We start from the raw sequence: 27,089 nt of genomic DNA on the forward strand, positions 1-27,089 counted from the left end.
AGGTTTGTGTGATACGTCAGCCATGCCTGAATCCCAAGCAGCAAAAAGGATGCTTATCTGCAGTTACCAGTTATCCCCATACCGTAATTTATGACATAAAGTGAGGTATTTAAGAGGCTAACGGGTGCTTTATCGTTGTGTGTGTTGCAAGGTTTCCTGTGATATTCTTGTTAGTGTTGTGCATGTGCAAGGTGCACAGCAACACCTCTCTCCTCAGAGCAGAGGACACCGAAACGGCAGTCGGGTCTCCCCTGAGCCCGTTCCCCTCCATTCCTCTTTGTCTCTGACCAATCAGGGCTGGGGGAGATCTGGGCAGGGTGGCCTGGGAAAAGCAAATAGTGTCCTGGTTTCACTCCAGCCCTGCGCTCTGCTGGGGTAATTCAGTTTGCTGCACCGAATGCACCGCCCAGCGTGGCCGCGTCTTTGCCACAGCCCCCCCCCCCCCCTCCCTTTTATCTTCAGCACCTCGATATGCACGTGCGTCAGCGCCAGCTTCTGACACACCCCTCACGTTGGAATCATTCCAGAACCACTGTGCTGAATATTAATTTAGGACATACATTTTCTGCTTTGAGACAATAGAGTGATAGCTGAAGGAGGGTGAAATTAGAGACAGCCAGGGTGTCGTCGATCTGTCTGCTTGCCTGTCTGTCTCTGTGTGCACTTGTGTCTGGACAGCAATGTGGTATAGTGGGAAGGAGCAGGGCTTGTAACTGCAAGGTTGCTGGTTCGATTTCCCCGCTGGGGCACTGCTGCTGTACGCTTGGGCAAGGTACTTCGCCTAGAATTCCCGCAGTAAACATCCGGCTGTATAAATGGATAAAACTGTAATGTACTGTGCTCTGGATGGCTCTGGTCAAGAGTGTCTGCTGAATGACAATAATGTTATGTATGATAAATGCAGGGACAGTCCCCTTTGGCCACAGAGGCTGAGGGGGTACTGTTGTCTGTCTGCCTGCCTGTCCGTCTATATATATATACGTGTGTGTGTGTGTGTGTGTGTGATTACTCGAGAGTGCATTCAGCACCAGTTCTGACACTGAAACCATAGATGCGTCCCTGAATGTATGTAGGTACTCCCTCTTGGGTGAGCTCACTCGGGGGGTTACCGTGACCTACTTTCCAAGCCACGGGGGGTTCATGTATACTCCAGCATTGTCCCTGTCGCTGTTGTAGGTCCATTATCTCCCTTTTCTTCTGCTCTTCCTGTTTGCCGTGCAGCACGGGTCCGTATAGGACACGGTGAAGCTGATTGGGTGTAGAACAGCCTCCCGCGCCATCATGCTGTTGTTGGTTTGTCCTTCCCCCATTATGCCGACGCAGTTCCCTCCAGCAGATCTGTCCTTGTGCTGTGCTGTAAACAAGGCCCAGACAGGCAAGGGAAGCACGAAAAACACAGCGCAGAGATGAAGGTCGCTCGCCTACACAGATTAGCGGCCGTACGCAGAGAGGTGAGCGCCCCTGCCGCTCCTCTAACGATGCCACGCCCACGTGGCAGGGCTTTGGCACTCTGACCCGGCAGCACCTGTTTCTCCCGGCACCGCCCTGAGAGTGTAGGTCCGCCTCCCTTTCCTACACTCGCGGGTCTCAATCGGCAGCGCTGAGGCGGCGCATTGTGGGAGGAGCTCATGATAGGGCCCCTCCGTGACAGCCAATCACAGAGTCTCAGCGTGGTTCGCACAGGAAGTGCACGCCGAAGTGCATTCGTTAGACTTCAGTATGTGGGATTTCCCATCACCCTGTGCATGCCTCTGTGGACTCCATTTCACCTATTCATCAGTGGGATGTAATCTCCCTGATAAAGATAATTCCCTGGATAAGTACTTGGGCAACCCATGTGTTGTGCTGTTGGCATATGCAGCATTGTCAGCTCCTCTTCGCCTGATCAGGAGGTTAGAACGCAGCCTGAATAGAAGGGTACGGGTGCTCTGTAAGCTTCCTTTATTTTGGAGAGTGTTTTTACGTGTTTATTCTTCTGTGCTGGTTTATTTCACCCACTTTGTGCAGGAAAAATTGGAGTTATTTCTGAAATTGAATAGAGGCTAGTCTCTCTCTCTCTCTCTCTCTCTCCCTCTCTCTCCCTCTCTCTCTCCCCCTCTTCCCCTCTCTGTCTCCCTCTCTCTCTCTCCCATCTCTCTCTTCCTCTTCCTCTCTGTCTCTCTCTCTCTCTCTCTCTGTCCCTCTCTCTCTCTGTCCCTCTCTCTCTGTCTCTCTCTCTGTCTGTCTCTCTCTCCCTCCAATGCCAGAACTAGTCAGAGCAGAGTTTGTCCGTTGTTTGATTTATCCCCCCCACCCCCCCCCCCCACTTCAATTGCACTTTTGTGCCCACCCCACTGCCTTCTCATCTCGTATTCCTCGACTCTCCCGCAACTGAAAAAAAAAGACACAACGTGTTGGCCAGACGCGCTGTCATTGTGAAAGGGAAACAGGCCTCTTTTTGTTGTGCTGTAGGGAGAAACCTGGCTTTGTTTGCGAAAGGCAGCGTCCACGCTTTCCGTGTTGTTTACCCGCCCGTCACCCGCCCGGCTCATCTCCCCGCGGGGGTAGGAAGCGCCGGGACTTTGACCTACCGCGTACCTTTGCCCCAGACGCCGCGCTCGGCTGCCGGTCGGTCCGCCTCCTGCAACTTCCCGTCTGTCTGCCTGTCTGTCACTTCTGCGGTATTTCTTCTTTTTTCTTCTTTTGAAACCGCTGTGGTGCCACCAGCTCAGCGCAGGGTTGAGTTGCACTTTTTAAAAAAATTTTTTTATTTGTTTTGGTTTTGAACGTGGAACCATTCATACCGAAACTCTGCCCCCCCCCCCCCCCCCCCCCCCCGTTTTAAAAGGGCAGAAGTAGTGTTTGGCTCACCTTTTATTTTTCCTGCCACCTGACTTTGTGACAGGGCTGCGCATGTACTGGTTAGCGGAAGATCTGCTGCGACGCTGGAACTGTCCCTTGGGATCGGGTTGCTGGCCGATAATGGTGGTTTTGTGTTTCACTGCTGCTCTTGCATTTTTTTTTTTTTTTTTGAGGGTATGCCGAAGCCACTTGCTTCCTCCACTCGATGTGCAATTTTTTTTTTTTTTCCCCCACCCTTTTTTTGTTTCAAGACACACTCTTCCTCATACCGGTGCTTTTTGAGCACTTAAATCGGAATGTGCTGCCATCACAGAGGGGCTTAACTCAGCTCTCGAGGTGTTTTAGAGGCATTAAATCTATTTCAGTGCCATCCTTTTCAGAGGACTGGGACAAGTTGGCACTCGACAAGTTAACGCTTTGCCAGGGCGAACTAGAAGCGGGTCTTGTTGAGTCCGTTTTAGAGGTGGGAATATGGCAGGCCTTAGGAAAAGTGGAACATGTATAGTTTGCTGTATGGGCTATAATTACTGTAGCTGTCCTTTACATATTCCATTAACAGTAATCTGCATCAACCAGAATGTATGGATATGTGCACATTCTTTTTCCCTGTCACTCAGTCACACATACACACGCACACACGCACGCACACACACTCACTCACTCTCTCTCTCTCTCTCTCTCTCTCTGCCTCTCTCTAACATGCTCACAGGCATACATACATTCATGTATGCTTGCACATGCACACAGTCGCATGCATACAGACATGCATGTATGCACACACACACACACACACACACACACACTCGCGCACGTACAAACGCAGACACACAAAAACACGCATAAAGGGTGAAGTGGAGTGCTCTGCCGCTCGCCTTCGCCCTCACTTCCTGTGGTGGTTGCGCTCTGAGCCCTTGACCCCATGGAGCTGTATTACTGTATATCAGGCTATTTCCATTAACCTGATTCACCTGCATTAATGTGTCTAATCTGGTCTGACCCAGCCTTTGCAAGGGCTTTCACAGTGAGTCATCTGAGTGAGTGCGGTGGAAGAGGTGTTTAATCACCCCGACCCACACACACACACACACACACACACACACACCTGTGTGTGTACTTACTCTCTGTATTTCGCTCAAACACACACACAGACATGCGCACACACACATACACACACAGAAAAACACACCTGCATGTGTACTTACTCTCTCTCAAAAACGCGCACACACACACGCTTATTGTGTACTTTCTCTCTATCACACAGACACACACGCAGAGTGGGACTTAAAGAAGGTCTGCAGCAGAAGACCTGAAGAGTGTCAGGTTAACCATTCACATTGCAGCCTGAAGTATTTCAGCGAGGTTGTTTCCCCCCTGGCTAACGGTCTCTGCTAAGCGCGCGTTGCGTGACGCTGTGCTGTTATCATCAGGGAGAGCGGGGCTGCTCTGTGTGACTAACTGCCGGCCCGTTCAGCAACAGGTAGGGCAGCTGCCTGCGGAGGGTGTGGTGGCGCTGGAGGAATTAAACATCCCCCAGAGGGACGATGATTGGGCGTGCGGGCATGTCGCCCACCCTTTCATCGTCACGGCAACTGTGGGAGATCGCATTCCATTGGAGCTGGCTGTCTCGTGCCTCTTCGCGGCCCTCTTGGCCGCGCGCCCGGGTGTCATTATGACAGATTAATGTTGCGTCACGCTCGAAAGGTAACTTCCTGTCCTGGCGCTTGTCCGCTGCGCACCGCTACCCAGAGTGCACTTGTGAACCTGGGTGTTGCTGGCTATCAGCAGGGAGGGGAAAGAGATCCTAATGGGGTGAGAGATTTGGAGGGACTTTCATGGCTGGCCTCTGAGTTTCAGCAGAGAGCACCCTCTCACAGCGAAACTGGCCCCCAGAGCTCAATGCAGAACCGTGATCACAGAATGATTGAAATGTTGCAGGGAATAAAAAAGGAACTAACAGGAGAATAGATGTACAACTTTGCACTTTAAGTGGTGATGTGCTTTAGAGATGTTTTTAACCAGGGAGCATTGTGTGAACATACAACTGTGTCAAAATCAACAGGAAGGAATGCAATTATCTTTTCAGGCTTCTGTCAGAAAACCATTACCGCACATCCTCAAATTGAAAAGGCAGTGATAAAGTAGGGTTTGACTTGGGTGTCATTTGGATTGCCAGTTTAAAATGAGGAGCTGCAGTGCTTAATGGTACGGTTGAAAACAAATGGGGGAATAAATATATGGAAAATAATTAGTGTGGAGAGTGTTCTATTCATCATATGCGCCCACTGATGTGAAGTGAATGTAAGATGTAGACGGTCCTTTACTGATACGGAATGGATATAAGTTGCACATGGTCCCTTACTGATGTGGAATGAATGTAAGCCGTACATGGTATCTGGCAGATTGTTGTAGAAGTTCGCTTGCTGTTGTGGAGTGAGCGTAAATTGAGGATGCTCCTTTGGCAGTGTGTGTTGAATGTGAAAATGTGCGGTGGTAGTGTAGCATATTTGTAGGAGCAGGGATTGTAACTGAAAGGTTGCTGGTTTGATTCCCCGCTGGGGCTGCTGCTGTAAACCTGTGCAAGATACTTAACCCACAGTTGCCTCAGTAAATATCCAGCTGTATAAATGGATAACATGTGAAAGTTGTAACCTATATAAGTCGCTCTGCATAAGAGCATCTGCTAAATGCCTGTAATGTAATGAGTAGTGGATGGCCTTGGCTATTACACAGTAAATGTAAGTTGTAGATGGTCCCTCACTGACCTTGCATAAATGTATGCTGCTGATGGCCTTGGTTGATTTGTCTTTGCCTCGGCCCAGCTGAAAGAGAAGAGCTTCTGGAGTGCAGATGTAGGTGAGTCAGAGGTCAGTCTTTCTTCCTGGAGTGTGTGAGTTACAGCTGGGAGCTGCTGGGGTACATGACCTCTGACCCTCAGCTTGCTGGTTGGCTGGGCCATCAGTCTGCAAGCCCCCCCCCGCTCTCTCTCTCCCTCTTTTTCTTCTTCTGTTTCTTTTTTTTTTTTCTCTCTCTCTCTCCTGTGTGCTACCCCTCACAGCAGTCGAGGTCGCCTCCCGTTAATAAGCATCCCTATTTAAAGAGAATACCGTCGGTCTAAATATAATCTGAGATTCTGTAAGCGTTGGGTCCCGTCAGTCTTTGCCGCAGCAGAAGAGAGGCACGGGCTGCAGCTTTGTCCTGGAGCCATGTTCTCCTACCTGAGAACGCCGCACTACCTCGTGAGTACCTGTACGTCCGCCGTGAGTTTTTTTGCAACACCCTGCTCTACAACGAGAGCCCAGGCCCTGATGCCGACAGTGGGTCTCAGGGGGGAAGAGCGGAGGAGGACAGGGAGAAATCTCTACCTAATTGGTGTTTCTGTTCTACCTCTGCCATCTTTCCTGTTTCGAAAACGGCCTCGCTGCATTTCGTCGTAATTGTTTTTTTACGGTTATGCCCCTTTCGTTAATTGTCCTTGTTGTAATGAGTTTTTGGCTGCGGACAAGGCTCCTGTTGTGTCCCCCCCCCCCCCATGTGTTTGGCAGGCTACTTCTGGAACGAGAGAGACGGGGGTTCATATTCGAGGCTCTTTTTTTGTACAACTTTCAGGGGAGTTCTTGGCAGAATCAGTAGATGTGGGGTTTTGATGAAAAGGGGGGAAAAACAAAAACCTTGGAAGCTGATTGGTGGAAATGGTAACATGCTTGTTGGCACGGTGCAGGGTTGAGCTGAGGTGGGGGGGACAACGTTGTCGGTGTGTTAGCGTGAGAGCACTCCAGGGATACCTTCTGAGAGTCTCTCTCCTGTGTGCTCATTCATGTGGAGAATGTGTGTCCTCTGCCTGGAGTGAAAGAAGAGTGTGTGTGTGTGTGGGGGGGGGGGGGGGGGGGGGGGGGTTATGGACTGTTCACTCCCTGTACTAAATGGGGTGGATTTGTGAGCTTTTCAGCCCCTGTACTAAGTGTGATGGATTTGTGTTCTCCTCGGTCACTGTACTAAGTGTGATGGATGTGTAGCCTCTTCAGTCCCTGTACTAAATCTGATAGATTTGTGGGCTCTTTAGATTGTGTCCTAAATGTGATTGATTTGGCAGCTCTTCATCTACTTTACTTAATGTGATGTATTTGTGGGCTCCTTAGTCCCTGTACTAAATGTGATAGATTTGTGGGCTGTTCAGCTCCTGTGTTAGAGGTGCTGATATTATGGAATGTAATGTAATGGCAAGTCCAGTAGGGATGAGACCAAACTTTTAATCATTTTAATGCCTGACCAAAGTGCGAGCCAAAGAACCGTGCAAAATGTAACCGGTAACTCATCGGCATGATCCGTTTTCTTGAGTGAATGAAGATGTCTTTGCAAGAAGTCATTATTTGCACAGAAAAAACTGGACTCCCATACCATCAATAGGGGGAGAATAAGTGTTTTTGGTTTATTTAGATGTTTAATTTCCATAGAGTATTAAGAAATCAAATTTCTGGAATTGTGCACCATAGTATCCTTTCCCTGCTTTCAAGGTGATAGTCTTGTGAGCTGTTCATTTTCTGTTCAAGCTGTCCAGTCCTTGTGTTCAAGGAGGCTTCTCTAAGGATGCTCCTTCATACTTAAACTTCAATTTTTTGTGTGAAATCCATCGATTGACCATTTGTTTCCAGTTTTTATTCCCTAAAATGACAAGAACTTAGCTTCTTAGCTGTTAACTTACCACAGTAATGGCACATGGCCGTATAGATCACACTTCACAGATTATCGCCCTCACTTCTTGCCACTTGATCTCCAAAAAAAAGTGGTGAAAAATAGGTTTGAAGACACATCCCGATGAGCCTTGCCTTACTGATTTTGTGTCTGAGACACCAGCAAGGCCTCAACCCCCCCACAGTTCTCACCCAGCCATTGCCTGTTGTTCTGATCAGGGCGTGGGGGGGGGGGGGGGGGGGGTGGGGGGGGGTCCATTGGATGGGCCCCATTGTTGATTGTTTTGTCTGTACCAAGAGCACTTGTCTCCGAGTCGCTGCGGAGCACAATCGATACCCTCTACCCTATTGCCTCCGTCCCGTCCCCGTCTGCCCACTATCTATCAGCAGCATGCTCTGTTCCCAGGGGAGGGGGGGGGGGGGCAGGGCACGCTGACATGGGCTTATCCACCGGTCTCTCCATCCTCGAGGCTCACTGTAAATCAGTGTAATGGGAAGTGATGGTACCGGGGCGGCCATGTTGGCGCAAGGGCTCGCGGTTACCGGGGGTGGGTGGGGTGCAGAGTGGGGGTGGAAGCGCTCGGTTCTGCATGCGGACCTGTTGTTGTCGTTGTGACTGGGGGAGAGCGGAGGTTTGTTTTGTTGCTGGAATGTGATAACGCTGGTCCCTGTTTAGTCTGGCTGCTTCGCTGCTGCCGTGCGCAGATATATACTCCGTGGCCGGGCGGTTTGTGAGCATTTGCGGAGCCTTGCACCTCAGGGTTTCTGTGTTTCACAGGAGAACGATGTCCTGGGCAGGGATGGCAGGGATCATTTGCAAGTATGGCACGATAGTTCATTTGAATGCCCTCTACCTCGGCTTTTCGGCTGAAACTGTGGTTGTGAATTTGCTTTATCACTCCACAAAACCCGTTGAACTCCTGTCGGGCTGCGTTCTGACTGGGCTGATGGCTTAGCTCTGCCTTTGGCCCCGGCTGTTATGTGACATGGACGTTACTTAAAATTCATCCTATCCAACACTTAAAGCTGATCCGATCCGTTGAGTCGTGCTGAATGGGTGGGGTCAGGCAAAGCTACCTCGGGTAATGGGATTGGGGGGATAGGGCACACACTGTCACAGCGACTACCTGTGTCCACCCAGGATGCGTTTTGACTGCCTGAACATCTTTATCCCCCCCCTCCACCATGCTTCTGTCTGCCTCCTGTTTGCTGCGATCGGCGCTGGTGGCCCTCTCTCCTCTCCCTCCCCTGTTTGATGTCCTTAATTCTTAGCTCCGGCACCCATTCCGGCGGCAGCGGTATAATAACGCGGCCTGCCGGCTCCTCCCACCGTTTGCCTGCAAGTAGGCCAGCTCCGGTTCTGCGGGTCAGCAAAAAAGATACCTCAGCACTGCGAGCCAGCCTGGGTCCGGCTCTGCAGTGGAATCAGGCTATCGCTGTCTGAGCGATCAGTTGCTGGAAGGTAATGTTCTCATACACTTCCATCCGAAGTGGGGCAGTACACAGCTGGGCTCTATCAGAATTACAGCAAGCATCAGTTACAGTGACCATCAGAGTTACAGCAAGCATCAGTTACAGCAAAACATTACAGTTACAGCTACTCTGAGTTACAGTAAACATCATAGTTATGGGGACCATTACAGTTATAGCAATCATGGCAGCTGTTTTCGACACTATCTCAGAGACTGTCCTCAAGGAGTGTGTTCAAATGAAACCTTGTAACTGTGATGACCTGATGTGAAACTGGGTCAAAATTATTTCTTAAATTTGTTTTTGTGGCTCATTTCATCATTGTGTGCTGTAGATTAATTTTGTTAGCCCTGAATTCCATAACCTCAAGCAGCCTAACTTCTGCTGTGATGAAATTTCAGGCGCTTCGTCATTGTTGAGACTTGTTTCGGTATTTGCAGTCATGCTGCTTCATAATGAACGCAGTTTGAACGCACGCACACACACACGTACATAAACACACACACAGAGGAGTATTTTGCTTTACTGTGACGCGATGGTGATTGATTCACTCAGACTGTAACATGTGCCCTCTTGGGCCCACGATGGAAACGTTTTGATTTTTTTTTTTCTGTCCACACTGTCAGAGTATTAGTTTCCTAAGTGCTTTTGCAGCCGCGTATTTGCAAGTTGGTATTAAACATGTCATGTCCGAGCAGGCAGGCTCGCCCCTTTCTGAACACTCATACCGGAGGCAGGCGCAGACACTGAGCAGTCATAAAGGCAAGGATCGGATGGTGAGACCTTCCGCCCTGGACTCCCCTTCCCAAAGCTGAGGTTTACCCCAGGAGCATGAGTCAGTGGCCAGAAACAGGACTTCACAGGCACGTATGAGTAAACACATCGGGGCCTGCCTGTGTGTGTGTACGTGTGTGTGTGTGTGTGTGCATGTACATGTGTGTGTGTACGTGTGTGTACGTGTGTGTACGTGTGTGTACGTGTGTGTGTGTGTGTGTGTGTGTGCACGCATGTGTACGTGTGTGTGTGTCTGCGTCTATGTGTGTGTGTGTGTGTGTGTGTGTGTGTGTGTGTGTGTGTGTACGTGTGTACTTGTGTGTGTGTGTGTGTGTGTGTGTGTGTGCGTGTGTGTGTGCGCATGTGTACGTGTGTGTGTCTGCGTCTGTGTGTGTGTGTGTGTGCATGTGTACGTGTGTGTGTGTCTGCGTTGTGTGTGTGTGTGTGTGTACGTGTGTGTGTACGTGTGTGTGTACGTGTGTGTGTACGTGTGTGTGTGTGTGTGTGTGTGTGTGTGTGTGTGTGTGTGTGTGTGTGTACGTGTGTGTGTGTGTGTACGTGTGTGTGTACGTGTGTGTGTACGTGTGTGTGTGTGTGTGTGTGTGTGTGTGTGTGTGTGTGTGTGTGTGAGAGAGCCTTCATGGCTCCGTCCCAGGTCCTCTCCCAGTGGCGGGCGTGGCAGGAAGACTAAGACAAGCTCTAAATCCTGTCATCAGTTCCTAGCCAAAGGGATGCTGGGAAACAAGATGCACCAGATGATCGCTCTTCCCAGGTGCGCCCCGGTCTCACCCCGGTCTCGCCCCCACCTTGCCGCCTGGATTCCCCCTTCTGCTAGAGAGAAGCAGCCCCAGTCAACCCAACAGGGAGCCGGGCCAGCTGGAAATCCACTTAACCAGAGCCACAGGTCTCAGGCATGCATAGGTGAAATTTATGAGCTTTCGAAAATCACAAAAGTACAACAGTTAGTCCCCAAACCACATTCTCATTATTTCTGGTATTAAGGATTGGGGAATGTTTATTAGTTGAGCGTGAGTGCGGTTCTCCAGGCTTCTGTGGGATTACTGGCAAGCTGCAAGCTCCCCCCCACAAAAAACGCTGAGAGCCCCTTTTAATTATTCTCAGTAAATATGGTTAGCCAGACACGCTGGATGAAGCCCAGCACTGTCCGGGATCTCTTATTGAAAATAATAATCTCGGAGCATGCCGGTCCTTCTGCTGCTGGGTCTGAATTCAGCTGGGTGGAGATGTTGCTCTCTGAGGTGCTGCCTCCCAGAGTTATATATAGTTTAAGTTCAACCATATGTCCTATATAGGACAAAGCTTTGCAGTCAGAAAGCAGACACTGGCTGCTTGCGGTACAAAAGCAGAGCTGTCAGCTACACTTTTGGATGGCAAAGGGTGGGTTTTTACGCAAGCAAGCCTTTGGCTGCCAAGCCGTGGTGCTCCAAAGCCAATTGTCAGTTTGCGCATTGATCAGAGAACGAGGGTGAAGTGTTTGTTTGTAATTGAGATAAGATGCCTTGTACTGACGTAGTTGTTGCTGAAAGCACTTTGTCCCGTTTTTTTTTTTTTTTCTTCTTCCTCGTGTCCTCTAAAATGACCATGCACAGCCTCATTTGTTTCTGAGCGCGTTTCACCGCAGTGCAGATTTCTCTGCAGTAGAAGGTTTCTTGTCAGTGTTATCACGGCAGGGATTGTAATGCATGCCACTAGCTAGGGTCCAGCTCTTTTACATGAGAGGGAGGGGGACCAGCTGGCGGACAAAAAGTGCTGTATTGCTATTAAGAGGCATGGTCCGTCAGGAGTTGTTGTGGGCTGAAGTGCTTTGTGGGGCCCGGTGGAAGTTTAGCTAGGCTTGGTGCCCCCGGGTTCTCCTGTGCACGGGTACTGAATGGCCTATGAGAACAGGCTTTACAGAGAGGGGATGGCGAAAAGGAGGTCTCATCCATGTTAAAAGTCTACAAAAGGTCAGAGAAAGTTAAATACGCTCCACAAGGGAGTGGGATTAAGAGAATTTTTTTTTAGCAGCCGTTGAAGTTTAGGTGACAAAGTAAAACATGGCCTGGGTATAAATTTTTAAGCCTAAAACTGCTCCTCATCCTGTCCTGAATCTGATATGGGTAAAAATGTACATACATGGGCCTTCCTTAATATCACTGACAAATGATACATGTTTGTGTGTATGGAGGAGAGAGGGAACTTAAACTGGATAGTAAAAAAAAATATTATATGCCTTTTCAGAACTCTGCAAAGCATGCCTCTGTAAGGCTCCAGAAACACGGCAAACACAGTTTAAATTGGTTGCTAGGTTACCACAGCAAACAAATTGTACTATCCCAAAAATTAGCTTTCTCACTATCTACCTTGCAAGTTATTATTGTTAGTGTTATTATTAGCCCAATATCCATGTTAAAATTGTTGGCTATCATGAAAACGGATAACACAGCAGTTTAAGAGGGAAAAGATCGTGTCATGTCACACCAGTGCACAGTGCTACAATGTACTGTGTGTGTGTGTGTGTGTGTGTTTGGTTGTCTGCTTGTACTGTGTATGTAGCTAGATTTGTGCTGGGGTGTGTTTGTGCATATGCTGGTTGTGTGTGTGTGCATGTGTGTGTGCATTTGCGTGTGTGTCTGCGCTTGTGATTATGTGTGTTTGTGTGTGTGTGTGCGTGTGTGGGTATGCATTGTGGGTTTGGGATTGTGTGTATGCATGTGTGTGGGTTTGGGATTGTGTGTGTGTGTGTATGCATTGTGGGTTTGGGATTGTGTGTATGCATGTGTGTGGGTTTGGGATTGTGTGTGTGTGTGTATGCATTGTGGGTTTGGGATTGTGTGTGTGCATGTGTGTGGGTTTGGGATTGTGTGTGTGTGTGGGTTTGGGATTGTGTGTGTGTGTGTGTGTGTGTGTGTGTGTGTGTGTGTGTGTGTGTGTGTGTGTGTGTGTGTGTGTGTGTGTATTCGCACGCGCGTGCATGCGTGGGTATGCATTGTGGGTTTGGAATTGTGTGTGTGCATGTGTGTGGGTTTGGGATTGTGTGTTTGTGTGTGTGCGTGCGTGTGTGGGTATGCATTGTGGGTTTGGGATTGTGTGTGTGCATGTGTGTGGGTTTGGGATTGTGTGTGTGTGTGTGGGTTTGGGATTGTGTGTGCGTGCGTGCGTGCGTGGGTATGCATTGTGGGTTTGGAATTGTGTGTGTGCATGTGTGTGGGTTTGGGATTGTGGGTTTGGAATTGTGTGTGTGCATGTGTGTGGGTTTGGGATTGTGTGTTTGTGTGTGTGCGTGCGTGTGTGGGTATGCATTGTGGGTTTGGGATTGTGTGTGTGCATGTGTGTGGGTTTGGGATTGTGTGTGTGTGTGTGTGTGTGTGTGTGTGTGTGTGTGTGTGTGTGTGTGTGTGTGTGTGTGTTTATACACAGAGCTGTGGTGTGGCAGAAGCTCAGCTCAGTGTGTGGGCAGAGGAGGCAGAGGATACCAGGCCTGCAGAGAGGCCTCTGGCTGCCTACCGATGCCCTGAAGCACTACACAAACACACTCTGCATCCCCAGCACCATGCACAGGAAGCACTGCTGAATTAGCCTAATTAGCGGGAAGCCAACCGGGGTGCGGGCCTTAAGAGCGGATTACCCATCAGCCAGGGGACTTTAGCTATCAGCTGTCTGCCGGTAAGAAGCGCTGGTAATCGAGGCTGGATGGTTTTCGTTGGAAAGAAAAAACAAAATGAATGCACTTAAGGCAGCATGGCCATACCTGTCCATCAATACAGGACAGGCCTCTAAGAGTGCCCAGAAGGGGCTTTAGTTTCTGGCCCTGTGCTTAGATAAGGGTGCCGTGATTACCGGAGGGGGATCGATCCTCTTGCACTCTGTGGGTGGGAGCCTCAGTGTAAGCCCTGTTAATCTGCTGTGCTTGGTGGGTGTGCGCTGCATTGACCGGTGAAACTCTAGCCCCAGTTCGGTTGTGATATGCAGCGTGCTGACCAATGGCGGTCCTGCTTCAGGTATCGATTTAATACGCAGTGCTCTGATTGGTGAAACTCCAGCCTCAGGTCTGGCTGTGATACACAGTGTGCTGACCAGTGACACTCCAGCTTCCGGTCTGGTTGTGATATGCAGTGCTGTGATTGGTTAAACCCTAGCCTCAGGTCTGTATGTGATCTTACATGGTCTGGCAGGGTTTAGACCCCCTGCCTTCTGGGTGCCTCAGTCCCTAACTGCACTAAAGCTGCCTCAGCTGGACTCCATTAAAGAAATTGCATTGAGCCTTCAGGGATTGAGCTCTTGAACCAGTTTTTTTTTTTTTTTAAAGACCATGCAGCGGCTTTAAGAAGCGTAATGGATCTGACCAATGTTTTGACCGTGGTCTGAAAGAGCTACTCTGGCTGTTCCTCAGAACCGGGTCAGCGCCAGGGCGAGGGCTCCCCTTGCAGGCCTGTTCTGGGTGGGTACGGAGGTTGGTCCGAGACAAGTGTAACACGCCAGAGGAGCTGACTCTCAGCCAATCAGCTTCCTGTCAGACGTTGGCTCTCGGCGTCCCAGTGCTGATCCGGGCGTCCACTCCCTAGAGCTGAGTCAGACCTGAGTGACCCACTGGGCCTGGTGCTCGGGCTTGGATCAGCACTCTCGGGTGGAAGGGCTTGGGGCAGGGTGGGGGTGGTTTCTGTGAGCAGGTTGCGGAGCATGGTCCCAGCATTGGTGGGGCATTCACCTCCTCCTCCTCCTCCTCCTCCTCCTCCTTCTCCTCCTCCTCCTCCAGGAGCGCAGTCTCAGCCCAACCCATCCGCTGTTCCCGCTGTGCACTGAGAGAGTGCTGGTGTCACCCTGCAGAGGCCCGGTGGCATATTTTCCGGGGTATCCAGCAGTGCCTCTCAGCACCTTAGGAGAGCAAAGTATGCAATGGGTAGGAATCTTAAGCCTGAAACTGACGCCAGCACGAATCAAAATGTTATGTACATGGCCCTGTCCGATCATCGGTGACAATTACATGTTTACGTGTATGAAGGAGAGATACAACTATAGGGCGGAAGAGGAAAAATGCCATTCTGCCTGTTCAAAACCTGTCAAAACACAGTGCTGTGAGGCTCTGGAAACGGTAGATGCAGGCTGACCCGGTTGCTAGGCAACCGCATTAAACAAATCATTCCATTCCTGAAGTTAGCTTGCCATGTCTCTTGCTCACTAGCTAAGCAGTATAAACTGCTTAAAGCACATAACTGCGAGAGAAGATGAAATGTCTGCCCCAGAATGCAGCCAGGATATCCACGTTACACTTCATCACAAACAACCCTTCAGCTTGACAGGGGGAAAAATACCAGCGTCTTACCTGCGAATGGTGCTCCAATTCATCACATTAACCTTAATCCTGGGGCTGGCTGGAACGAACTTCCCGACAGTTTACCGGTCTGGTTCACTGCCGCAAGTAGCTCTCCCAATAAGAGCTTTCGTTTGATCAGTCCGGCATCTGTTTTGTATACAGGGGTTGGTAAATAAGGCTTAACTAGGGTCGTGATATGAAGCAGGTTGACTTCAAAGTAAAGTGTCCTAAATTAGGCCCATGTAAAATCATATGTACATGTCATCACTTAAATAATTGAAAATAATAACTGACCTGACCTGACCTGACCTGGGTGCAGGGGGAATGTGACTGGCCTGCTCATTCCTCTCTTTGGTGGATCCTGCCACAGTGCTGTGTGTAGCTCTGCAGACACAGGCCGTTGGTTGTTAAGGGAGGGTGAAGACTGTGGCAGGCTGGAGCTGAGTGCAGGTCACGCAGCCAGCAGAAGCGGGCAGTCTGTGCAAAGCAGCCCACTTCCTATATGCCAGTGAGAGGGGGGCACATAGGAAAAATCCAGGGCCCAGAACATGGCAGGCAAAGAGCCCCTCGTGTGAGAGCTGCCCTTAGGCGGAGTGGGGGAAAAAAGAGCTGACGGCTCGAACCCGCGTCCACTGCCACGGCGGCCACAGCGCATTTGTGAAGTTGAAAGGGACACGGAGGCAGGTAGGGTCACCCACCCAAAGGCCCCCCCTCCCTCCCCCCCAAGTCCTGGGCCTGGTGTCCTTTTTTATTACATAGTCATGTGGTCCTCTATCCAATGAGAACAGTGGGCTGGGTGGGGGTTGGGGTGGTGTTGAGGGGGCGCATTTTGATAAATTCAATATGTGGGCTACTAGCTGTACAAAAGACTGAGGTTGGCCCTATGTGTGTCTGTCGGCATTGCTCAGGCCCTGCAAAGACAAACCTGATTGAGCTTCCCTTTTCTCTGAGGGTTTCATTACATTACATTAATTTAGTAAATGCTCTTATCCAGAGTGACTTCCAATGCAAGAGAACAGAAGTGTATACGTCTAAGTTATGAGAGCAGCATACCTGCTTAACAGCACTCTCAGACCAGCAAGTGCATGCACAACACCATTCACAACACAAGTTAACTTGTGCTAATCTGAAACTGAAGACAACCTAGAAACTATGGGAGGTCGTCAGATACATACAATACCACAAATGCCATATACATAACATATATAGATAACTGGTTTCAGCCAGTATGGGTGGTGCTGTCCTAATACAGTGAGTGGCCCAGTCCACCCATGTCTGGTGCTGTCTGTGTTCATGATGCCGGTGTGTGATAATGTGGAAAATACTGTCTGTGCAGCTGGAAAAACCGTCACAGGGGCATGAGAGAAAAAATGGGGTAGATAGACAAACAATGGCAACAGACAAACAATGGCAATAGACAAACTCTGGCACAATGGACCATTAATATGATCAGGTGTGACCGGTTCATTGTGCCTGCGAAAACCAGTTCCCTTTTAACAATAAGTCCTGTGGGACTGTAATCAAAGTCAGTGGGTCAGGACCTTGGTTAGAACACATCCCACAGCTTGCTGTGTTGTGTAAGACCTCACCTGAAAGACTGCTTCTCCTGCACCACAGTGTCCCCATCATAGCACTAGGGCATTTGTGTTTATACCTGGTCCAGAGGGAACACTAAGGGCCTACAGACACTACTTCCAGCAACAGCCAGTCTCATCCAGACACTACAGTGTAGTATGGTGGTTAAAGAGCAGGACTCGTAACCGAAAGGTTGCCGGTTCGATTCTCCACTGGGGCACTGCTGCTGTACCCTTGGGAAAGGTACTTAACCCACAATTGCCTCAGTAAATATCCGGCTGTATAAATGGATAACATTGTAAAAACCTGTAATTGATGCAAGTCGCTCTGGATAAGAGTGTCTGCTAAATGCCAGTGTTGTAATGTAATGAAACTACCTGGACTTCCAGTCCCTTTTGCCCTCAGCTATACACAGGAAGGGCTGCAGGACGGGTTGGTGTCTGGTAGAAAGATACAGTTTAAGCCCTAGCACGCTGTTTTCTGCTGAGATGAAAGAGAAGACGGGTTTTTCTTTTTTGCTGCTGTGATTGAACGGTGATGACATTTCCACAGAGTCTTGTCAGCGGAACACTAAAAGGTTAATTAGCTTCTCTTCTGTTGGGACGTGCAGGTTTCCGAAGCGTGAAATGAAGGGAAATGCAAGTCAGTCGAACTTTTGATTAAGCAGGCGCTTCACCGCTGTCATCCTTTTTCTGAGGCAAACTTTTTCTAAGTTGGTTTTTTTGTAATCGCCCCATGCTCATCTCAGAGCACAGGAGCCTGATATCCTCAAGGTTAACTGCTGTTTTTCTGCTGTCTCTGTTTGTCAGTCTGACAACATTGTGGTGATTTAGGTAAAATGTCAGTTGATTGTGTTCTCCTCTATATGCTTCTAAGCGTAAGACTATCTTCAATAATTTGACAGATTACAGGTGCAATTAACGTTTAAACTTAATTTATTTATTGCAAAAAAAGAGTTAGTATAAGAAATGATGATATGATACTGTGTTCACTGACCCCCCCCACAGTCTCACTCTCACCACCTGCTGGTGGGAGGACAGAACCACACGAGGTGGGTATAACAGCAGGCACGCAAACTCATCAACATGAAAGTGAAATGGATAATGTAATCATGTGTTAAATCCCGCAGATGTGTCAATGGGACGGGCTGTGGATTTCGTCTGACTGAAAATCGGCGAGGCGGAAATATAGGTTAATCTGGCTGTGCCTGTGACTCTTACAGCCTAGGAGCTGAGAAGGGGCCACTGGTTGAGCGTGGGACCCTGGGGTGGGAGGAGGGGGGTGTAGAGAGAGGGGGCCTTTCTTTGTGACTGTGGGTTAAATCCACTGTGGATCTCTGCCAGACCTTGTTCCTTGCGGCACACTGATGTTCTGTGGTAGCGGTTTCAGCGGCTCTGACAGTTGCTGGCACAGCACTGTCACCTGGGTGCCCTGCTTCTCGGCAGGGTGCAGTGCCGCCCAGCCTGTCACAGACACGGAGCTGTGAGCCAGGTGCTGTCCTGCAGCTTATCCTGAGCTGTCCTTTTGGGTTTGGTCTGTCGTACTTGTGCCTGTTTTTACTCAGGGAGCCCTTCAATAAGAGAGAGAGAGAGATGGATGGATAGATAGATAGATGGATAGATAAGGGGGTGTTTGAGAGAGAAAGAGTGAAACTGTGTGAGTGTGTGTATGTGCGCGCATACGTGTTCCTGTGCGTGTGTCTGTGTGTGTCTGTGCGTACGTGTTGGGGGAGTGGAAGTCCAGCCAGCAGAATTTTGCGTGTGAGCTGTGTTCAGTGTGTCCCATAGCCCTTCTGTACGTTCTTCACTTCAGGAAGTCCTAGTTTGAGGCTGCGCTCTCCTCTGCATAAGTGAGGCAGCACACCCTCAGACAGCCGATCTATCACCCGCTCCAAAGCTCTGTCCTTGGCAGCGTTGCGCCAGAATGAATCTTAATATTCACAAAATTTTCAAGCCAAGCTCCCGCGTGGCCGCCCATGAGATTCCTGTCATGAATTTTTAACCGTATGAAAAGAGCGGACGAATGCCTCCTCTGGGTCACATATTAATAGCAGTGTGTTGTTCGTCTGGCTTGGGTTGTTGTAGGAAGTGTGCCATTGTGTGTGTGTGTGTGTGTGTGTGTGTGTGTGTGTGTGTGTGTGTGTGTGTGTGTGTGTGTGTGTGTGTGTGTGTGTCTGTACTGGATTGCAGTGGAATAGCAGATCCTCTCTGTTCTCATTGGTGGGCCCAGCAGGCATTAAGTAAATACACAAGGGGGGATCATCCCCACAACAGCCTTATAGGCTTTAACCTGCATTAGCATCATTACGTTATATTGCTGTATCAGGGGACACAGGGGCTGACCAGCAGATTGAAGCCTGTCCTCTGTGAGTCCTGCGGAGGTGTGGTTCTGTGGCTCATACTGACCATACAGTCTGTCTATGACAGCATGTTAGGTTGGTCATCCACTGTAAAGGATGTGTGAGGTGTGTGCTGGAGGGGGTCTGTTTGTGGAACCCACAGCGGCGGTAAACACCTAAAGCCCAGGGAACTCCGGTGGTGTGAGACCCCCTTCCCCATGCCCCTCACCCCTAACCTAGAAGGGGTGGGGGGCGGGGGGTGTAGGAAGCGGAGAGGCCCTGCGTGACTAGAACAGCACGGGTCGTCTTTTTGTGAGTCTGCTGTGAGGACAGAGTGATGAAGAGGAATGCGGCTGACCAGGTCACTTTGTAAGTAGCTCGCTTACACCCCCGTCCTCCTCTTCTCTCCAACCGATTTGCTGTTACTGACCCCCCTGGGCTATGTAGCCTGAGGGAGACACCTAGTGGACTTAAATGGAACTGCAAGGGGAACATCCCTGCCCATTGTCTGACCTGCACAACACTTCCCCTTACCTGACCCGTTTCATAACTTAAAATAGCCTACTTTTCAGAGATCTAAAACTGGTTGCCCCAGGTATCCGATCAGATTTGTAATGGCATGGTTGTACACATAAAACATCATAAGACTGTGCGGAGGATTTAATTTAGTAATATCCTTTATCCATATTCTAAATAATTATTTGTTTTGTATATGTCTCTTTCCACAGTGAGTTGCACGTAGTAATATTGCAGTATTTCTGTAGAAATGGCCCACTGGCAAAGAGTAACTCATGGCATATGATTGCCGTATGCGTCTGTCATTATTTCCTTGGCAGACTTACAGTTTCACATCTCCTCGTGTCATAAATCCGGTTATAAAGCTGGACTCTTGCGTGGCTTGCTCGGATACGACAGCAGCAAGCCACCTGGTGTTCCCATGACTCTCAGATCCAGAGTCTTGTCTGTTGACCATTACACCACAGTCCTGGGTGTGGCCGATCCGTATCCTCCTCAGAGCTGTACCTGGTCTGATGCCAGTCACACCGTGACTAGCCTGGGAGTCCCACAAAGGAGAGGGGACAGGGGCAAACTGTTATGCCCCTGAGCATACAGCCCATCTGAAAATGCCCTTAAGCAGCATCAGTAGAGCTGAACTGATCTGAATACAGCGGCGTAGCGCAGTGATTAAGGTGCTGGGCGTATAACCTGAGGGTGGCAGGTTTGATTACTGCTGTCACTGTGCCCTTGAGTGAGGAATTGCCTGCATGGATACATCCATCTGTGTAAATGCCTGATATGTGAAAATGTAAGCTGTGTAGGTCATGCTCGATAAAAATGAGCAAGTAAATGATGCAGTTTAATACAGTGATATGATTCCTGGTTTTATTGCTGTTTGGTGTAGTTTTGCATCAGTATGTGTGTCTGTGTGTGTGCGTGTGTGTGTGTGCGCTTGTATGTGTGCGTGTGTGTGTGTGTCCGTGTGAGAGTGTGTGTGTGTGTCTGTGTGTGTGTCCGTGTGAGAGTGTGTGTGTGTGTCCATGTGTGTGTGTGTGTGTGTGTGTGTGTGTGTGTGTGTGTGTGCGCGTGCGCTCGTGTGCATGCATGTTTATGTACCTGAGTGCGTGTATGTGTAAATGTGTGTGTTTGTTTGTGTGTGTGACTCCTCTGTGCTGCCCTCAGAGAGAGAGGGCAAAGTGGGCGTGGCAACCATAGCCGTCATTACCGTGTTGCTGTCCGTATCTCAGAGGAATGTCCCCTTCATAGCAACAGGCGGCTCCGCCACTCAAAGCCGTCGCCGAGGCGCGAATTCCAATCCTCAATTAATGCAGGGGCATGAATAAAACATGGAGCATCGTGCAGAATAACTCTGCCCAGGTGACGGAGGTGCAGGGGATTAATGTATTCTTCCGCTCGCCGTGCGGACTCTCCGCCCGCTCGAGGGGCTAATGGCTAATTTATCAGCCGCTGCCGGCGCCCGGCCAGAATCGCTCTGTATTCAACAGCCTCGCGCTCGGCCCGGTTTTCTCCCTGACGGCAGTTTTTTCAGGTGCCGCGCGGGGTCTCCTATCTGTAATTGCCTGTGACAAGACCCAACCCCCCCCCCCCCCGCCTGGCCTGTCGCTGGCAGGTTTCATTTATATTTATCACCTCAGGAGAGGAAGTGTCAGGTGAATGCTGGGAATGTATCTCGTGCTGTTAAGTTCCTGTTTTTTTTTTTTTTTTTCCTTCTCGCTTCAGACAGATCTAGGAACTGTAATAACCCAGAGTGTGCAGTTTGCGTGATTTTTGAGTGCCTGAGTTTTGCCAGGTATATAGTGTGTGTACTTCGCCTTTGGCTCCTGTCTTAGAGCTTAATGTTAATATCATGTTCCTGTGAGGGGAGTTTACCCTCTCTCTGGTGAGGCGAAGAGCACTGCCAAGTACCTGTCACAAGGGGGCGCCCAATAGCTGTTCTGGCCATACCTCAGGTGTAGTGGCAGCTCCTCTGCAGCTCGGTAACTGCCCTCATGTCGTGCTCATTTCATGCACGGAGCGTGCCCGCGAGCAGCGTCACTCAGGCATATCGATCTGTCTGCAGCCGCAGGCGATCAGACCACCAACTGCTCGCATCCGGATCTGAGGCTCGAGTGACTGAAGGGCCGCTCGTACCCTGGGGCCCGGGAGAGTCGGCCCTCTCAGGGGTGGTGTCTCTTTACATTGGGCTGGGGTGTCCACTGTCCCTCGGCCCCCTCACGCCTCAGGGCACCACCTTCTGTCTCCGTCTCTATGGTTCTCACTGGCCCTAGGCTGTACTCCCAGCATGCTTTGCAGCACTGTCCAGGATGCATCCTCTGGTTGTGAGGAGCAGTCTGTTAGAGCATTGTTGCATGGCAGAGCGGCGTGTTGGTAGGTGGGCGTATGGGGGCGCTGGTGTAAGAGGGTGACTGGCTGGCGGGCGGGGTCAGCCAGCCTGCTGCCTTCCTGTGTTTCGGCACGGGTGTCCAAGGGTCTCGCAGGTCAGAGAGTGCCAGGTTCACCGCAGTCAAGCTGTGTCCTTGTGCGAGAGGAAAGAGTGGGAGGGCTTCCCCTGAGCCACTTCCTCCGAGCGCGTGCGCGTGTGTGTGTGTGTTTGTCTGTCTGTGCGTGTGTCTGTGTGTGTATATATATACAAGGTAGAGATCTAGTTACCTAACCAGCTGCTCGAGACTCTCTCCTTCAGACAGACAGACAGACGGACAGACTGAGAGAGGTGGAGTTGGAGTTGGGGGTGGGGGGGGAAACACAGGAGAATGCTCACAGCTCTCCGGCACCATGATCCGGTTCAGTACTTTCAAAGGCTACCGCAGATCGGAGGAGGACGATGATGACGTCTTCGTCAGCAGCCCTGGACCCCAGGTGACTCGTCTAGAGAAACACCACTGACTTTCTAACAGAGTTTCTGTGGTTGATACAGGACCAAAATTTTACTTCTCTTTAAGGTGACAGCCTTGTTTTAGACTGTTAGAGGTTCATGCTGCTACCTTTCTTGCTAACGGGTTTCTGGGTCTTTGTTTCGTCTGCGTTTGATAGCCATTCGTGTTGCTGTCTTCAGTAGTATAACCAGGAAAGCCAAGCTGTTTGTTGTTGAGCATTTTAATTTGAAAATACAACGTACAGCTTGTACTGTTCAATTTAATTTCCAAATCTCACAATTCCCTCATGGCAAATATTTGCTCACACCCCCTGAGAAATATTTTGAAAGGCTGTTCTGGTGTGTTTTTGGTCAGAGGGGGTCGTCGGGGTGTCTGGCTGTTTCGTTCTGAGACTCCTGCTTTGAGCTGGAGAAAAGATGCAAAGCTGTAATTGCCACAGCACAGGTGTGAAGGGTGCTGTGATAGTTATCAGTATCACACCTGTGCTTGCAAAGCTGCCAACACACAAGCTTACTTTCTAATATTAATGAGGAAGGGAAAAGGCATCTAAGATGGTAGTCTGAGAAATCGAAGCACAAGGTGTTTGGCAGGATTCACCATTTTAGTGTCCCTACTACAAATGTGCTTCTTTCCCTGGGGTCAATTTTCAAATACTTTTTTCTCTACTTTTTAAATACTTTTTTGACTTTTTGTCAATTAAATATTCATATAATTACATATTGTTTTTTTTTTTCAGAAAACATAATTATACCCAATGCTTTTATTAAGTATACATGTTATGGTGGCAGTGGGATAACTTTACAGTATCTTTTGTGTGTGAAATGGTGTACATGTTATTATATTATATATCAGGAAATAAAATTACTCACAAAACCTCTTCCACAGCCACAGCAAATCAACATATGCACGGTGGGAATTGTGCGTAAGCCAGGGACGGGTCACAAGGATAATGGATATTATTGAAATATCCATAAGAGTGTAGCTTCATGTTCTTTACATTCCATTATTGGCATTTAGCAGACACTCTTATCCAGAGTGACTTACATCAATCACATTTTTTTTTTTAAACAATGTTATCCATTTATACAGCTGGATATTCACTGAGGCAGTTGTGGGTTAAGTACCTTGCCCAAGGGTACAGCAGCAGTGCCCCAGTGGGAAATTGAACCAGCAGTGTTTTGGTTATGGGTCCTGCTCCTTAACCACTACCCATACTGTCGCCCTACTGTCTTTGATTCGCAGCACAGAGGTGCTGAACAGGTGAAGTCAGTCAGCACCGCGGTCGGTCATGAGCCGTGAGTCGGTCCGTAAGTGGGCCAGTCTTGCGGCACGGCCAAGTCTATTTCTGACTTTTTATTTTTTTTTTCTGTTGTGTTGTTCGGAAGTAGCACTGGCGCGCGGGAGGAAAAGAACACCTCCCCGTGCATAAAGCAGATTTCGGGGCTGTGCGTGCCTTCATTAGGATGCAAATGAGGTCTCCGGGGGTGGGGGGGGGGGGTTTCGCGCGCTACAGATTCCAGCTCTACCCCGAATTTCTGAGCTCTCCTCCCCACGGATGCGGCATAAATAGCAGGAACACAAAGTACAGAGTGCTGTATCCCTGCACCGGGGGCGGGGCGGGGCGGTCTGAAGCGCCACCGTGCTGGACGAATGGACCCCATCTTGGACCAGCAATGTCAGCACTCAGCTCTTTAGAGCTTTGGCCACTCACCTATTTCATATCGTAGATCAGCAAATGCTAATGCTTGAAATTGTTATATCGCTCAGATTGAAATAAAAGCGACTGCCTTATTTTTAATAATTCTTTTTTTTTTTACTTCTTGGCCCCAACTGTAGTGATTCCACCGCACCACCCATGCAGGATATTAAATATTCTTTTTGAATTATTTCTCTAATAGCAGCCCCTCGGGGTCGGTGGGTGGGGGGGGGGCGGTGGGGGAAACGGAACGTGTATCCAGGCGACTGTGGCGCTGTCCGATCGGCGCGGATGCCGTCTGGCCTGTTGCGTTTCCTCCCGCAGGAAGTGGCCGCCGGCGTGTTTTTTCTTCAATGAACGGGGAGCGCGGCCGGGTTTCCTCTCGCGGCGCGGAGGCCCGCCTCCACGCCGGCTGTCCTGTCTTTCCCAATCCCCCCTCCCCCCCACTGACACCGGCAAGGTCCACACAAGAGAGAGAGGCGGCGGGGTAATCCGCAGGAAAGCCCCTCCGAATCTCTCGCCTCCGCTGGCTGGCAGGGGGGGGCAGGCGGTGCTCCCTCGGTTTTCGTTCTGTCAGTACACGCGGGGGAGGTCACGTGATCGCTGCGGATGTTGTGTTGAAACTCGTCGCTTCTGGGGACATTGTGAAACCTGCTGTGTTTTTTTTTTTTTCCCCTTCATGCTATTTTTTCAGTATCGGCAGCTTCCTGCGCAGACCGTAGAGACAGTGAATGTTGTGAGAGGCCAGACTGTTAGGTCTGCATGGCACTTCCTCTTCCGGCGTGTGACCCCCATGTCTGCACCCCCCCCCCCCCCCCAATGTCCAAGCAAAAATATTTTTGTACTGTTGATGCCCCCCTCCCCTCCCCAACACAAGCAGAAAAATGGCAGCATTTTCTTCTCTGCAGGTTGGATAAATAATGGATCCCTGCAAGTGGAATTTGAGGTTATAAAGACAGCGAAGGTGTCTCTCGCTCGCAGACTGTGCAGCTGACCAGTCCGGTGCTGTCGTTCGAGGACGTCGCACAGCTGAGGCTTTATGTCTACACGCTAAAGAAATCGGTTATCGCCTTGTTCAATCTTGTGTTTTGTGAAGAAAATTTAGCAGCAGGTTGATTTATCAGCTGGCACTTGCCGAGTCCTTTTCTCTCCCCGTTTCTCAGTCTCTGCGTGTACTTTGATCAGCGGCTGATTTCGGCTGTGCATCCGGTTTCACAAAGGGCCTTTGCAGTGATATCTGAGCCCATCGGGGAGAGAGAGAGAGGAAACACTGTGGGCTCTTTGGAGCTTATCTTTCTAAGCTGGTCAGCTTTGTAGCGCCTTTGTGTATCGGGTCTTGACACAATCTTTTTCTGCGCTCTTTCCAAACTGTTGAATAAATGCACGGTGAATAGATTTCAACACTTGATCGCCATGTGTTGGTCAATGTGATGTATGGGAACATGGTCAGTGTATATACATGGGTTTTTTTCACCCAAGAAAGGTGGAAACCCTTTGGACCAAACCAAATGTGGTATTGTGAGTGTTGGCCAGAGATGATCAGTCCACTGATACTTTGGATCCACTTGCAGTTCTGGACGCTCACATTGAGCATCACTGGTCTAGCACTACAGATGCTACTGTAATGTAGGATTAGCCACTCTTTTCTGCTCCATGTGCAGACCTCTGTGTGGCTGCTCTGAAGGTGTAAACACAATCGCAGGCTTAAGTCATTATTTTATTTTGGAGATTTATTTTGCCTGGTTGCCTTTGTGCAGGGCTCTGTTAATGGTCTTACGCTGTACTCTTTCCTTCCTTCTCATTTGGTATAAAGCTCTGTATGGCTGGCTGAACATGATAGAGACTACTGAAAAGCCATTGTTTTTACATTACATTACATTTCATTATTGGCATTTAGCAGATGCTCTTAGCCTTACATCAGTTACAGTTTTTACAATGTTATCCATTTATACAGCTGGATATTTACTGAGGCTATTGTGGGTTAAGTACCTTGCCCAAGGGTACAGCAGCAGTGCCCCAGTGGGGAATTAAACCGGCAACCTTTCGGTTACACATTCTGCTCCTTAACCACTATGCTACACCGCCACCCTGCTGCCTGTTTTCCAAGTGAAGCCGTACGTGGGTGGTTGGTTCATATGGCTGGTTTAACCCGGGCCTCTCCTTCTTTTCTCTTCTCCCCTCCCCTCCGCAGACCGCTTCCCCCACCACTCAGGGCAGGCCTGAGTCGCCGGTCTACACCAACCTCCAGGAGCTGAAGATCTCCCAGTCCAGCCAGCCGCCCAACCCGTCCAGCTCCCCCTTGCACACGCTGGGGGACTGGGAGACCCACCGGGACGGCAGCGGGCGCCACTTCTACTACAACCGCGCCACGCAGGAGCGCACCTGGAAGCCGCCCCGTGCCCGGGATGCCAGCGGCGGAGGCGGCGGCAGCCGTAGCGAGCCCCACGGCTCGGGGGAAATCGAGGTAACGCCGCTCCCCCCACCTTTCCCGGGACGTCCCACCTCTGATTATAAACAGGAGGAGGGTGTCGCTGGGCTCAAGTTCAGTTCCAGAGAACTGTACCACGGTGCACTGTCTTTATGCAGTGACCTTTGACCCCTGCATAGAGATCTGGGTGCATGCGAGCGTGTTTACCCACGCTGCAGGACCCACCGGTATGTTCGGCAGTGTGCGGGGCGCCGCGGGCTAGTCTTACATAGGACACCCGCTCCAGATCTTATTACAGGGAGCCGTGCCTGAAAACGAAACCAGGTCAGGGCTGAAGTGGGTCCCAGCTGCTGCTATATTTAAGAGGCGGTAAGTGTCCTCCATATATTTGTGATTGATCAGATCTCCGCGAGAGGCAGCTGCCAGGGGTAAGATCTGCAAGGCAGCACATCTGCCGGAGGAGAACCTATATCGCAGAGAAAGAGGAAACGACAGTTAAGCAGCAGGCTGCAAAAAAAGGGAAGTCTATGACCTCGGGACATTTTAATTAGGGTAGTTGTGTTGTAGTTATAT

The 27,089-nt window shown here is 49.9% G+C and overlaps 1 protein-coding gene across 4 annotated transcripts in view; it reads left to right on the forward strand.

Annotated features, from left to right (window-relative positions):
• The window catches only part of LOC118772656 (rho GTPase-activating protein 12-like), an 85,245-nt gene that overhangs the window by 32,740 nt on the left and 25,416 nt on the right, over positions 1-27,089 (forward strand). For all 4 annotated transcript variants that reach the window (XM_036521181.1, XM_036521182.1, XM_036521183.1 and 1 more), the window contains exon 3: positions 26,280-26,552. In XM_036521181.1, the coding sequence (XP_036377074.1) occupies positions 26,280-26,552 (273 nt within the window). The remainder of the gene's footprint in view (positions 1-26,279; positions 26,553-27,089) is intronic.

The sequence above is a fragment of the Megalops cyprinoides genome, chromosome 2 (assembly GCF_013368585.1).
Source record: "Megalops cyprinoides isolate fMegCyp1 chromosome 2, fMegCyp1.pri, whole genome shotgun sequence".
Taxonomy (NCBI): domain Eukaryota; kingdom Metazoa; phylum Chordata; class Actinopteri; order Elopiformes; family Megalopidae; genus Megalops; species Megalops cyprinoides.